Source organism: Leptosomus discolor, chromosome 5 (genome assembly GCF_034619465.1).
Source record: "Leptosomus discolor isolate bLepDis1 chromosome 5, bLepDis1.hap2, whole genome shotgun sequence".
NCBI classification, from domain to species: domain Eukaryota; kingdom Metazoa; phylum Chordata; class Aves; order Leptosomiformes; family Leptosomidae; genus Leptosomus; species Leptosomus discolor.
In genome coordinates, this window is record NC_141395.1 from 56,715,729 (window position 1) to 56,730,343 (window position 14,615).

The 14,615-nt window shown below is 47.8% G+C and overlaps 1 protein-coding gene across 1 annotated transcript; it reads right to left on the reverse strand.

The window, feature by feature from the left end:
• Positions 1 to 559: 559 nt before the first annotated feature.
• CCNE2 (cyclin E2) lies at positions 560 to 12,463 on the reverse strand. Its single transcript, XM_086466191.1, has 11 exons — positions 12,429 to 12,463; positions 12,227 to 12,335; positions 11,993 to 12,052; positions 9,906 to 10,057; positions 7,660 to 7,795; positions 5,177 to 5,323; positions 3,805 to 3,900; positions 2,927 to 3,061; positions 2,031 to 2,142; positions 1,084 to 1,238; positions 560 to 674 (listed from the first exon to the last, which is right to left on the reverse strand). Exons 1-11 carry the CDS (start codon positions 12,440 to 12,442, stop codon positions 573 to 575), a joined length of 1,218 nt encoding a protein of 405 aa, XP_086322317.1. The 5' UTR covers positions 12,443 to 12,463; the 3' UTR covers positions 560 to 572.
• Positions 12,464 to 14,615: the final 2,152 nt, after the last annotated feature.

The following is a 14,615-nucleotide window of genomic DNA, read 5'->3' on the forward strand; positions in this document are numbered from 1 at the left end:
CAGCCTCCTGTGGAGCTGGAATTGGGGACAGGCTGGCTACACCACGCTGCCAGGGCAGAGTGGTTTTGGAGAAGTGAACTGCCTACCCCTGGACCTCTGCGATACTGCACCTGAGCTCGTGGGTCACCAACTGACAGGCACTAAGCTCTGGCCTTACCAAGAAAAGAAAAAAACCAAGTCAAGAAGAGGTAATATGTACAAGCTGTCATTAAGTTCTCCAGTATGGCTAGCCATCTAAAGCAAGTTTGACATGTAAGTTGAGTGGACAAGCTTTGCCCCTCAGCCATTTTTAAAAAGTTCCTGAAATTCATAAGTTAAGAATGGTCAGAGTTGAACTAAGTCGTGTCTGAGAATAGACCAAAGTAGTCCTGGCTCCTGTGACAGCACAGAGGGATGCTCAGTCTAACTCTGATCAGGTCAAAGGAGGACACCGGTCTCAATTTCCATTTGCTGTGTCTTTTAGTGCCCAAGTCTTGAATAGCAGTAGGGAGCCTGGGTCACCTTTAGTGTGGTCTTGTTCTGAAGCACCAAGTCCTGTTTTCTGAAATTGCTCAGTGTGTGTTGTCCGTATTTCATTTCTTCTCTGTACTTTTGGGAGGGGTTATTATGCCTCCTGTTGACATGGGTGACAACTGGCCTGGGGCAGTAGATGCCCCTCCACTGTTGACTTCTTCCTGTGTGTTGGGGGAAGAAGATGACAGTTAATACTTCTGACAAGTTCTACTTTTTTTGTTTCACTGGTACTCAGCCCCACTTCCTGACACTGCTGGTACAATTCAAGTACTCCACATTTAGGATACTGAATAAAAAAAACAAGGTGCCATTACACAACAAAGTACTGATTATTGTCTTTTAAACACTTCACTCGTACTTGTAATCCAAGTCTTTGCTTACAGCCTGAGCATGTTGTGGTAAAACATATTTAGTTTATAGCATCAACTGGGAGCCAGAAACAAAAGGTTTGGCACTGCTGACCACACTGTGAGCCAGGCCTGGTGCGTGCAGGAAGGTGCTTGGCCACCGTCTGCTGCTTGGGGAGAAGGGGTGGCAATGTGCCCAAGTGCAGGTCCACAAACCACCTACCAGCATGTCCAGATAATTTGTGTGTGTTTGGATATTATGTCGATCTTCTGCTGCAACCTTCTTAAAGTTCTTCAGCTTCACAGAGACTTTTTTTGCCACGCTCACAAAGGGAACCATCCATTCTACACACTCTGAAATGCTGTCCCAATCTAAGCCTAGGGGGTAGAACACAGTAATATATTTAGAAAACATGAAGGAGTTGCACAGTGTTCCAATATAGTAAAAACAATAATAAATAATACTGCAGATAAAAACTCAGTGTTTGTCACTTGATGGCATCGTGGCTGAGGGTGCTGAGCACAGGCCTCCCAAGCAAAGCAGCTCTGACCCCAAGAGTTCCTGTTGCTTACCAAGGGAGGCTGAAGCGACTTTGTCAGCTTGAATGCAAGATTTTGGGTCACACTATAAAAACATACACTATTGTCACAGTCCTTTGTGGTACCTCAGGCAACACGAAAGGGCTGAGCTTCATTAAGCAATTCATTTTTTTTTCCTTCTACTTTGTAAGGGACAGGCTGGGAGGAATCAGCACAAAGGTTGGCTGGGTGCTGCTGACAGACAAAGATGACTGCTTGATAACTGCATTTTAGGAGAAAAAAAATAGCTGAATAACAGCGCTAAGGATCCCCAAAACAACGGGAAGTCACAGAGCAGTATTAGCCCCAAAGCAAGAAAGACAGATCTGCTTCATTTCCTTAGCAAAGACTGTGCTTCTGAACGTGTTTCCTTCTTTTTTGAGTCTTTGTAACATCTGAAATGGTGGTAGGAAGGAAGTGAAATTAGGGGGGGAAACAAACACCCCCACAGAACAGAACAAACTAGTAGCGTCCATGGAGCTCTTGCTCTTTGGCAGCCTGGTAAACCAACACACTCTTAGCAGCCTCAGGCATGCAACAGCTTCCAGAATTCCCTGCCTAACAAGCCCAAGCTTTACAAACGCCTCTTACCTGAAGCCTTCTTAACTACTTCGATTGAGGTATAGTGGCAGAGCGCTGCAGCAGCTAATGTTCTGTACTGGAAGTCCAAAGAATTCACGTCCAGAATACACAGGTCTAAGAGCTGAGGAAATAAGCGGAGGAAAAAACAGTTACAAATTTCAACAAGATGATACTTCAGTATAGGCCTGTCTCAAAAACTGCTATGCACACAGCAGTCCTTCCCCAGTCTATGCTGGGCTGGGCTTTTAAGCATCAGGTTTTTTGCATCTAATTCATTTTTGGCACCAACTGCAGTTAAAGTGGGTCTCAGACTTATGATGCAAACCAGTTTGCACTTTTACTAGTAACATACAAGTCACTTTCCCTGCACTGGTTTAAGTACAACTTGAAACTCTGAGCAGAGCTCCAGGAAGGCATTTTCTTCAGTAAGCCTCTCTGAGGTCGGACACAACACATGTCCGTAAAAATGGAGCCACAGCAGTTTCAAAATAGTCCAAACACTCCTCAGATGGCCTTCAAGGCAACGGCACGGAACCACTGTCACAGACACCACAGGTAACATCAGTTAACTGTCCCTAGCATCTGAAGTGATCCACCCTCCTCTCAGAGCAGTGGCTGCTGTGTACAGAACACTGTAGTGCACAGTGAGTAAAAAAAAAACAGGATGGATTTTTATTTTTCCAGTGGACAGAAGAGTCTTCAAGTGTGTGAGAGCAGGGAGACAAAGTAACACACACATGCTTGTCCTCAAACTGAGCATGAGGTTCTCTGGCAAACGTGCGCATTCCTTCACAAAGTAACGCGTGAGGTGAAACAAGGAAAAGCATTCTTTAGTGGGTTTGGGGTATCATGTTCAGTTGTGCTTGTAATCCAAAAAGCATTTTCCAATACAGTTTACTACCTACCTGTGCTATTTGAATGAATTTTTCCTGAGAATACTGAGGTAGCAGCACTTTCGGAACATCCTTCAGAGCATCCACTTGAAGATAGAGGTTCAGCCAAGAGACGACTGTCACTGGACAGAGTTCCCATTTTAAAGCCTGCAAATATGGAACAGTTAAGCACCCGAAACCACGCACGGGTAGTGTTCTCTTTTCCCCTGCCTCCCCTTCCAAGTTGGCTCAGCTTATTGCACAGATCCTCAAAAGACACTACAGATGACGTACGATTTCAAGTACAAATACTCATTGCAGGTTGCGTCCTCGCTAGTTTTTGACCAGGCTGTATCACAGCCAGCACAAACAGGCATCCCTATACCCGCGCAGTGGGATCCTATCTATCTTCCCCATTCGGAAGGTGGGACATGAAAGCATTTCCCCAAGCTTCCCGGCTGGCCGCCTGAGCCTGTAGCGCCTACCTGTTAAGGAAGAATAAGCGTGTACGGAGTTCCATGATGGCAGAGAGCGCTCCTTTCCCACGTGAGGAGCATTGAGCAGTGTCAGTCTTTGCCCGCCCCCCTAGAGGCCCTTGTTCCCGGGCAGCGAAGGCCCCTGGCCGGTGCAGTACACGACAGCGACAGCCCCCGGCCCGCCCCGTGGCTGGCTGGACCTCTTACCAGCCTGGACTCCCATACAGGCACGAGAAACCCGTCCTTCTCTAACAGACAGGGATTTCACCCCAGCCAGGGGCTTTAGAGGCCCACTGCACATACAGTGAGGGTTCACTGTTTTGCAGAAACGAGGACATAGTAAACATACTCCTTTTCTAAGCAAATGAGTGACATTAAAATACAAGGATCAGCTGGGCAGACCTTCAGCCCTCACAAACACAGCAAAGTTATTACCTTTAACATAATAAGTTCCATTCTTACAATATCATCTTCACTGCAAGCACCATCAGTGACGTAAGCAAATTCCTGTATTTTAGGAGCGTAGATTTCCTTTAAAGGAGGGTGGGGGGGAAAAGAAGGTTAGAGCCTTACAACTGTAAGAAAGCTTGAGAAGACGGTGGCAAATACTTTTCAGTCCATATTGAAATATTAACATTTCACTAGAACAGTGTTTTTGTCATTACACAAACTGACTTGAAACTTACAGGATGAGGAAATAACATGTAACCTACTTGATTTTAGTATCTGCTGTAAGATACAAGAGATTTATTACAGTTCTGTTAGCTTTTGAGGAAACAAATGCTGACCAAGCAATCAGAACACCCTTTCCTTCACACCATTTTCTGCTCAGCCATTCCATTTGATGTGAAAACACACACCATCCTAACACTCGTGCAGTGCACTGTGTTAGAAACAGCTTGCCGATACGGGTTACATGTGATGTCGGTGCTGATGTAGTCACACATTTTTTTTTAAAAAACAAACAAAAAAACCCCAACACCCAACAAAAAAACTCACCCCAAAACCTAGAAAAAGATGAGAGAAAACCCCACAGCCACTGTAACTGGCAAAATCCATGGCGCAGAGATGGTTAACAAATTTGCCAGCCCAGCCATGCCAGCTGGGGCCATGGGTAGCTGGGAGCCCAAGGAAAAGAGAACTCCTCGCCAGCAGAACTGCTTGTCTACCAGCCGGCTCCACGGCTGATGCCCCACACGCTTCCTTAGCACAGACAACTGCTCACAGGGCACTGCCCCGGCTCTAGGAACAGCAGCTGGATTGGGGGCATTCCAAGTATACAAACTTCAAGGCCCAAATTTTCCTCTCAGCCCAGCCTACCACGCACTATACAAAAATACGCTCTCGGCTCGTAGATGTAGTGCGCAACGTAACGTATCACCAACATTGCGCTTGAAAAGTGAAACGCTCCACTAAATGGGTTTGTAGGGACGTCAGCCTGACGTACGGGCAGTCTGAGACTTGGGCTTGGTTTTGTTCGAGTCCCACACCCATTCCTGAGATTATTTACCAACTGCTGTATACTTGGAAAAAGACAAACCAAAACTACTGCTAGCACATTTGCATCCCTTCTAAGTTTATGTGGTCTCCTTCTCTGCTGCTGAGGAAAGGAAGGACAAAGTCTACGTTCCCAGAGATTGACATCGGCACAGCTGAAGGAAGAGAAAAAAAAATTTCCCCTTCTGATCTTCAGTGTTGTATGTTCACCACCAAGTTCAAAAGACTCGGACAGAAGAAATAAGTGTTATCACTGTCTTTTTAGTTATTCTGAACTTAATATCCTCCTCCCTGTAACAGAGCTGCTTACCTCAAGTTTGGAGGCAATGAATAATGAGGTAATTCCTATGAGCTGAAGCATGCTTTTGTTGATGTTCTTTTGTGTCAACATGAATCTATCAAAAAAGTCTTGAGCTAGGTAGAAGGTCTCCCTGTGGAGTGCATACACCTCACATACCTACAACAGGAAAAAAAAAAGAAAAAATCAGTTTTCTGTTATAAAGCTCTATGTACGCACACTGAAGTATTCAAGCTTTAGTAGTAAAAAAGCACAGTATGCACAATTTTATCTTTTGCACTGTCACATACCTAGGTCTGTTAGGATGTAGTGGTTAGTACAGGGCTGGAAAAAGTGTTTTCCATGCTCCCACCTAAACATGACGCACTAACATACTTCCGAAGTACACTTTTTTCTAATCTAAATCTAAAACCATCCAGTTTTCCTAAAAATGAGAACAAGCAATTTTCCTCTGAAAGAGCGGGAAAAACAGAATAAAACAGCAAAAAAAGCCCCACTAATTTGCTTGATTAAGAATAGTCTGTGCTGAAGTTGAAGTCACTGAGTAGATCCTCCCTGTATTCCAAGTAGGTTCGTCCCAGGGCGGAACCACCACCGAACCTGAGGTCTTTGGCTCTACAGCAAAAACGCCTGGAAGCCCCTGCGCGAGGGGGCTCTGCTGGGGAGCCAGGAGCGCTGCCTGCAGCCCTTCGGGCACACCGACAGCCTCGCTAAGCAGGGACAAAACCGCAAGGATGGCCATCTGCTCCTTCAAATCGCAGGTTTCCCTGGCAAGGAGAACTTTTAATGCTTGCACTTTGTCAAAGCGGTTCAGACGCCAGTTCAGCAAAAGAGGAAAGGAGACTGCCCGGGTCTGGCCTCCTTAGGCAGGGGCCTACTTTTTCCCCTGATCTCTAACTGAATTTGGGTGGGTCTACCACAACTCCAGCTTACCTGCAACTCTGTATCCCTTCCAGAGCTAGAAACTAGTTAGATATCTACAGATTGCTTATAATCTACATACAGTCAACAGGAAAGAACTACTACTCCTAGCTGTTTCATAAGAGAAGGCTGAAAGCCCATTTGCGAATTAAAACCCTTCCCGACCATCAAAAACACAACTGGTTGGCAGTAACACCACAGCTCATTCTTTTAGACCTGATCTAATATTTCCCAAGTGATGTGCTACTCTGATGTTATCAACCACTGCTCCAAACAAGATTCAGAACTAAAAACATACAGACCAGGCCCACCCATGAATAAATGGCACAATTTGTACAACAGGGGATTGCCCAAACACAACGTTTGGTCACGTTCAATAGTTCCTCAGCTATGAGTTACAGAAGACAGCATTAGGAGCTACTGGAGAACTCTCAGTGTTGCTGGGTTTTTAATCCACTGTGGCATATAGAACCACTGAGCTGCACAACAAGGCCCTTGTTGATGTTTTTGTCTGGAAATCAGCTCATTGCCTAAGAGTTCAAGATTTAAAAAAAAAAAAAAAAGCAATAAACCACAATTTAATGGCGGCATGTAAACTACACATTAGAGGAAGCAGAACAACTAGAATAGGTTTTATATGTTTTTTAAAAACTTTTTTTTTTTTTTTTTAAATCCCCAACCTTTCCCTTCCCTCGAAGTTCCCTGCTATTAGCACTGTTCCACCAGGACAGTAGCGTGCTGCTGCAACACCTGCTTCCTTGGAGTACCGGGTATGGAACTGGTAAACCCGCAAGAGTCAGACCAGTGGCCATTGAATAGACCCAATACCGAGTTCTTGGAAACGCCTCCAGAGCACAGCTCTCTCTTTGCAGCACTGGTAGGCCTTCGCATGGGCTGCCAAGACTGAGCGCTTCCATTTTGTTTGACAACTGGAACAGTCTGAAGTAAAGCAATTAAGACTGGAATATGGACATGATTTATGTGTAATCCTTTTCAGATGAGAGCCTGTCTATATCAAGGACCTTCAGATGTCGGCCACTAATGCACTACTTTCTTCTGCTCTCTTCACAGGACAGAATTAAAAATTCACTAGTAAGTCAGACAATAGTGTCAGGGGCTGACATCCAAGAGCTCTTGACATAGACAGGGGCAGGGTGATAACTCAAGTCCTCAATACAGATGCAGTTGTCTCACGGCTTAGATCCAGTCTAAGATGTAAGGTTAGAGCTCCGTAACTAATCTGTCTATAGCAATTGCAATACAAGTGTCTCAAAACCAGAGTTCTCCCCTTCCCAGGAAGCAGTGTCGCAAGAGCAAAAGTTAAGTGCTATTGCTCACTGCCCTGAGTGGAAGGTTCAGCGTCTTCTGCCAGGGAAGACCTGAATGAAGCTCACAGAGAGGCTCAAAAGCAATAACTTGTAACCCTTTTGTTGCAAACTAGTTCTACCATTTATCATTACCTTTTATTTATCATTTATCAGTACATTTTGCTATTAGATCTTTACGTAAAAGCCGTGCTCTTATCTGCTTACTTCACAGGCATAACACGTAGCAAAGTAACTGAAAGAACACACCTCTAAGAGCCAGTCTAACAGTATCGATCTCATGTGAGGTTGCAAACTAGAATGTAGTGATGTGAAATGTTTGCAATGAGCGTATCTGTTCTCCTTCTTCAGGATGTTGAGCCAGACGTCTTTGGAATTTCCCCAGCTACAGAATAAAATTACACAAAGCATTGTTAAGCATATATACACCTTCACAAAAGGAGTATAAAAACATTATTTATTGTTTACAGATAGTTAGGAACAAAAAGAAAAATTCCACATACTAAAAGACTCCGATGGTAATTAGAAAACTACAGGGATACTTTGAACATTTTACATCACCACAACAGCAGCTTGCCAAGATCATCAGCAAGTTTTATAGAACAGCCAGTAAAACTGAACACGTGCATCCCAAAGTTGCACATACAACCAGAGTTCCCTATTTTGCCTAGTTAGGTGGCTGTCCAGAGAGCAAGATAAAAACCAAACTCTCCCCATAAAAAAGAAAAAACCCACCTCACTCCCCAAGAAACACAAAACATACACGAAGTTGTCCAGTTTAGTTTGAGAAAAACATTTACAGATGTGTTTAAAAGTCCATCCCTTCCTTTTCTAGCCTACCTTAAGGCTCAGAATCAGGCTATTGTGAGAAAAATTGAGTTCTTGTTTATTACCAACTTATAATTTATTGGCACTCAAGTCTACTTGGGAAGAAGATGCCTTTATCATTAATATGGTTAGGTTTTAATTTGTAATTATTGTTGTTATGGATTAATGTGGGTTTTTTCTTAGATGTACTTCTCATCCTACAGTTACTAAGAAGGACAGCATGTTAATCAATGCAATGCTGATTTCCTACTGAAATCTTTTGAGTAGTATTTACCTTTCCCCAAGCAGAAGTGGAGATAGATTAAACAGCCCTGACCACTGGTATCGCCTCCAAGTTCTAACCCAGATCAGTTCCATTCTGCTGCCATCAAAGTTAAAAGCTGGAGAGATAATTGCTTGTTTAATACACAATCTCCCCATTTAAGTGGGCAGACACGAAGAAATCTCCTACTAGCATCTTCCTGCAGCAGCTAGGAAAGCACGAAGGCGGCAGGAGAGAGTGAACGATCATCTTACTCAGTGAATCGGAAAGGATCAAGCTCAGCTTTACCAAATGCCTGTCAACAAGATGCAAACAGCAAGGATGAAACTCCTTGCACGGAACTCTGTATCTGAACATATCTCTGGGATCCAGCACTTCCAAAACTTGCTAAAGGAGTGCATGAGGTTCCCTCATTCACCTTTTTTTTAAAAAAAAATTATTATTTTTGAAAAACTACTTTGCACTAAGCTTTCCAACACATACCAAATGTGATTTGCTAGGTACAGAGAAGAGCATACTGTTTTTTTAAAGCAGAGTTCAGCAGGCTTGGGAGTAATACTGAGAGAGATGAGCAGCTGAGTTTGAAACTCGGTGAAAGAGATGTAAGAGACCTATTGTTTTGCACCGAGGCAAAACATCACCATGCAGCATCTCCCAGTTCCGATCAAGTTCTGGCCAGAACAAATAAAAACATGGTGTATCAAGAAAGGTTCTCTTAAAGTAATGCTTCATGTTCTGCTTCTCATTCACCTCAGCAGAAGTTCTCTCTAATGCATTGCAGTACATTTAACGACTCTTTCATCAAACGCTGGGCTGATACAACAGCAGCCAGGGTACTCATCTGACACACCCGAGCGGCTTGAAATTTGGAAATTGAAAAATCCGATTTAGTCAGTAAACTGTCCCTCTGCTGAAGGGAAGCCTTCTAGAACTGTGACTGCACTGAGCATACTGTGTGGCATTAGCGAGCTACCTGCACAGCAATATTGCCACAAGTTTCTTTGCATATTTGCACATGTATAAGTTCTTAAAGAAAACTGCTTAGTATTTTTTGGTCACTCAGTTAAAATAGCACTGAAAAAAGTTAAGTTTAACCGTTATGTGCCTCTTAACCACTTAAAGAGTCTCCAGTGTTATGTTCTAAATGAATAGCTCTGAAAGGCAAAAATTATCTGCCTGGTGCATTTAGAAGATCAGGGCGGGGGGGGGGGGGGGGGGGGGGAATATGGGATGGAAACCACCAGAATTTCTTTTTTCGGCAATCGAACTGTTTGTGGGATGAGACAGGTAGAGGTATGAGTTGAGTACTGCCCGCTATTATACAAACAATACAACAACAGATTTTACTACAGTAGTTCAGCATATTTGATAAAACATTAGCAACTGCTGCATCTGATAAACTTACTTGAGTTCTGGCAAAGGTGACGGATTTATGAAGAGGTTTCTGAATCTGTATTTTTTGAATCTTGAGAAGTCAGTCGTTACTGATTCTTTGTGAGGTGTTTCAATAATTATGCAAGGCGAGATGCCTCCTGTTATCGTGGGCGGCCAACAACTCTGCAACATAAACACGGTATCTTTTAAATGCTGATTTTGCTGTGAGAGCAAGAAAGGCAAGAAGATTACAGTAACAACAACAATCTATGTAATGTATGTTAGTCTTTTTGGACCTCACCATCAATTCAAGTACTGAAACAAAGACAGGCAGATTAAATGCCAGGAAAGCCTTTTATAGTCAAGATGAAACGCGTATAAACAAATTTGATAAATTTGGGAAACTCAGCTTTGAGGAAGACGGCTGTCTGTAGTTTAACAGGTAACCTATCCATTGCTTGAGCTGCTCAGTTGCAGTACATAAGGCGAAGGTACTCATTGCTTACTAAAACACAGGACATGAGGTTGCTGGTCCCACCTACTTATCTACTCAGAGGGAAAAGAAAGGAGAGGGTGGAGGTTCTACTGTCTCTCAGTGGAAATTCAGCAACTTGTTATCTTCCAATTAAGCACTCCAGAGAGGAGCCACCCATCTCGGCTCCAGAGCTAGATACCCACTGAGCAAGCAGCAGCTGCCAACTATCTCTCAGCTTGCCAATGCCAAATACAGGATACAATGACTCCAAAGGAGGAGAGCGCAAAGTTATTCACACAGAAAGCTTCAGAGAAGGAATTCTATACTACTTTTGTTAACTCTGTAACTTGTGTCACTAACACAGTCAGGAGGTATCAAACGGACAGAGCATATGCAGTGCTGTAACGGCTGACAGCCTTTGAAATGGTGACACAGAACTTTAATTATGCTCTGTGGAGCTAGGGGGGATCCCATGCACAGAGAATGGAAACACCTGCCCCTGAACACAGAGACTTTTCCTATATAGCTGTTTTGCAAGGTCAGCTACACATGGTTTCCTTAGTATATCTAAACCTATTTATAGCCAAAGTACCCTGAGAGTGAAGTTACATATTCCAGCAGAATTGATCTTAACGGCACACAGCTACAAGAAGAGGGAGATCCTGCTCCTTCTTCTCTCCTGTGATCCTCACTGTCCAAGTCCCACGCCTCCCTTCTTTTGTCAGCTTTGATGCTCATCATACCCTCTGCTGCATTGATTCAACTCACTACCCTGGCAGAACATTAACTTACTTTGCAGTGCCAAATTAGCAAGTTGAATCTCCACACTGCTTCTCTTAAGAGAACCAAAAATGGAGCAAGGCAGGGGATGGAGCGCATGGACAGCTGTTGTCAAGGAAGGAAAGACAGGGAAGCACGATTTCCCCCCTTCGGCAAAGGTAAGTTGTGACACACAGTTTCATTCCAAGTACAGCTGACATACTCACACAGCATTTTTCCCTACACGAAGTTTGCAAAGACAGCTTCACAATCTGAAGAGTATTGCTTCACCATAGCCATTAGTCTCATTTGCTTTACAAACAGAATAACCGCAAACAAGACTGTTTTCAAGAGAAAGTTACGTTATTTTACTAATCCACTTTAAAACAAACAACTGTAAAGCCACTCACTTGTTTTAGGAGTAGTCAATGTTAGTTAAAACAGATTCCTAAACTGATTTAAATAATCAAAAGAACTGTTATGTGAAAGAGGGCCTGCATAGTTATGAGACTTCTTAACTAAATGGCCGTGAAACCACACCTTAAGTTAAAACAAGTGCAATGATCTCGTTTAGGTTTGCCTCTACGCCTTACCTGCTGTGCACATGGAATTATTCCGAAATACCTGGTTTTATTCTTATTTTTATACCTTACCTTACTCTGCAGTGGTCTACACATTGAAGGACACTTTATGGGCAAGAAAACCATGCGTAAAGAAGTAAAAACATACAAAAAGATGCTGAGGTGCTGCACTCCTGTAGTTTTTAATATGTGAAGCTAGAAACTTGCCCTGTTCAATACTTTCTAGTGTGGAATGCACAACTTCACACCCACCAACATAAACCAGATGGACCTAGTTTGAACCAGTATTCAGGACTGAATTACCTGAATCTCATACTGATGTTTTTTAGCTATTTTCCCATCTTCTCTTTTCTTAATCTCCTGCTGAGAAAAGAGACACGCATCAATACACTGACAATGACCAGCACACCAACCTCTAAAGCTAAAGCAAACTGTTGCTACTCCTGCCCCACTTCAACTCAGCAAAGATTCTCCCATCTGAATGCACCAGAGAACTCTGAATATTATTAAACTTTCGAAGTTGCCCAAATTGGTCACCTCTGCTGTTCTCCTTTTTCTGGTCTGGAGATGTTCTGGTGCCTGCAGTTCTTGTGGAGACTCTTCTTGGCATGACAGAGGCTGCTGCTGCTTGGCTTGCAAACGGCTACTGCAAAGAGCAAAAAGACATTAGACATTAGGAGAGCAGCAGTTGGCAGATGAATACAGATAAGCTCAGTGTATTACGATGTTAACAGCTTACCTGCGTCTTGACATCTTCTTTGGGTTGCAAGATCTCTACCTGGATCAAAGGAATAACACAAGCTCAGTCAATGAATGTATCCTCAAGAGGTTAAGGCCAAGTTACCTACTTTGTGGCGGAACGGTTTACACAGAAACAGAAAGGCCCAAGTATTACACTGGCGTGAGGAACTCCCCAGCAGAGGACGGCTGTGGTATATAATCACACAGCTCTATGTCCTGCTGGGGGTTACCCTGCTGAAGTAGGTCACACAGGGGTGCCCACATATGCCAGCAGTCAGTCTGGCTCACGCTAGCTGGGGTCACCTAGCTCGGGGTGGCGGGAGGACAGGGACGGGAAACTATAAGGCAGCATTTCCCACGCAAGAGGATGCGGGGGGGTGGGGGGTGGGGGGGGTGTCCCTGGGGCTGTGACACCCTCCCCCCGACACTCCCTCTACACCCTGCAGCCGCCAGTCACCCACACAGCCGCACGTTTTGCCAGTGCAGCGGGTCCCCCCCGGGGCGATTTCGCCGCCGGCCCCCCACACCTGCCGGGATGGGCCGTGCCGAGCTGGGCCGGGCCACCCCCCGCCGCCGCCCGCGCTCCCGCCGCGCCGGTTCCGCGCCAATTTGCAGAGAGCGGGGAGGCGGCGGCCTGCGCTGCGCCGCGCCGGGCCGGGCCGCGCCGGGCCGGGGGGCGCCTCGGCCAGCCCCGGGGCGCAGCGGGGGTCAGGCTGGGGCTGGGGGGTACCGCCGCTGCCCGCGCTCAGTCTCCCTCCAAAAAGGGCCGAGCCGCCGCCCGTCCGCCATGGTCGAGGGGTGCTGAGGGGACGCGTGAGGGGGCAGGGAGCAGGGCAGGACGGCGGCCCCCCCTCCCCCGCGCTCCCGCCTTGCTGCGAGCGAGGCTCCCTCCAAAACCTGAGAGGGAAGGGCAGGGGGGCTGCCGGGTCAGCACCCTCGCACACGGGGACACCCACTCTTCCCCAGCCGGGACACCCTCCCTCAATGGGGGACACCCTCATAACGGAGGATAGCCCCCACCCCTAGCGCGGGCTGGGGCCAGGGCACCGCAGGGACAGGGGGCTGGGGGGGGGGGGTGTCCCCACCGGGCACCCCCTACCCTGAGGGGCAGGGCGGGGGGAGCCGGCACCCTCCGGGGCCGGGATGGGGTGAGGGCGGGCGGCGCGGGCCGGCAATCGGGGTCAGCCCGCCAAGCGGCTCGGCCGGCTTCCCCGCCCCCACCGCGCCCGTCTCCCTCCAAAACCCAGCAGCCCGCCCCCCGCCACCCCCACGGGGCTTGCCGCCGCCGGGCGGCCCCGAGGTGGAGGAGGGGGGAGGGCGATGGCGGGCTCCCGCCGACACCCCGACCCGCCGCGCTGCCTCCCACCGGCGGTGCCCGCCCGGGCCGTCGCCCCTCGCAGCAGCGCCCCGCAGCGCTCCCTGCCCAGGGCGGGAGGGCGCCACGGGGGCGGATGGGGCCGCAAGGGGACACTTACCCGCCCGGCTCTCCTCAGCCGCTCTCCCTCCAAAACGGTGCCCGGGCGGGCCAGCAGCCCGCCTCACCACTCCCGCGCCCGGCCGCCGCCCCGCACCACCCCACCGCTCGCCGCCACTGCGTCCCTCACACCGGCACCGGGTCTGCCGGCACCGCCACCACCACTGCCACCACCGCCACTACCATCATAACCGCCACTGCCACCACGACCACCATCATCATCACAGTCATAACCACAGCCACCACCTCCATCATTATCATTATTGCCACCGCCGCCCCCCATCCCCACCGGCGGGACCCCTCCCGCCACCCCCACACACCTCTGCCGCCACCGCCCGGGCCGCGCTGCTCAGCTGGCGCCGGCGCCAAGTCGCTATATAGCGCGGCCCGGGCCCGCGCTGCGCATGTGCGAGGGCGGCAGACAGCTCCCGCCGCCCTCCCTCCCTCCCTTCCTCCCTCCCTCCGCCAGCGCCCGCGCCCCGCTCGCCCCAGCACCGCCCCTTCGCCGCGGGGCCGCCCCGAGCCCAACGGCTCCCCCGTCCGCCGCCGCTGCCGGGATACCCCTGCGTCCCGCCCGCCCCAGCCCCCTTGCCGGAGGCGCCCCGGGAGAGCGGCGGACAGTGCCGGTAGGAGGGCTGCCGCCGCTGCCGCCCCCCAAGGACGGACGGCCGCTGCCCTGCCCTGCCCCGTCCCCTCTCCTCTCCTTTACCC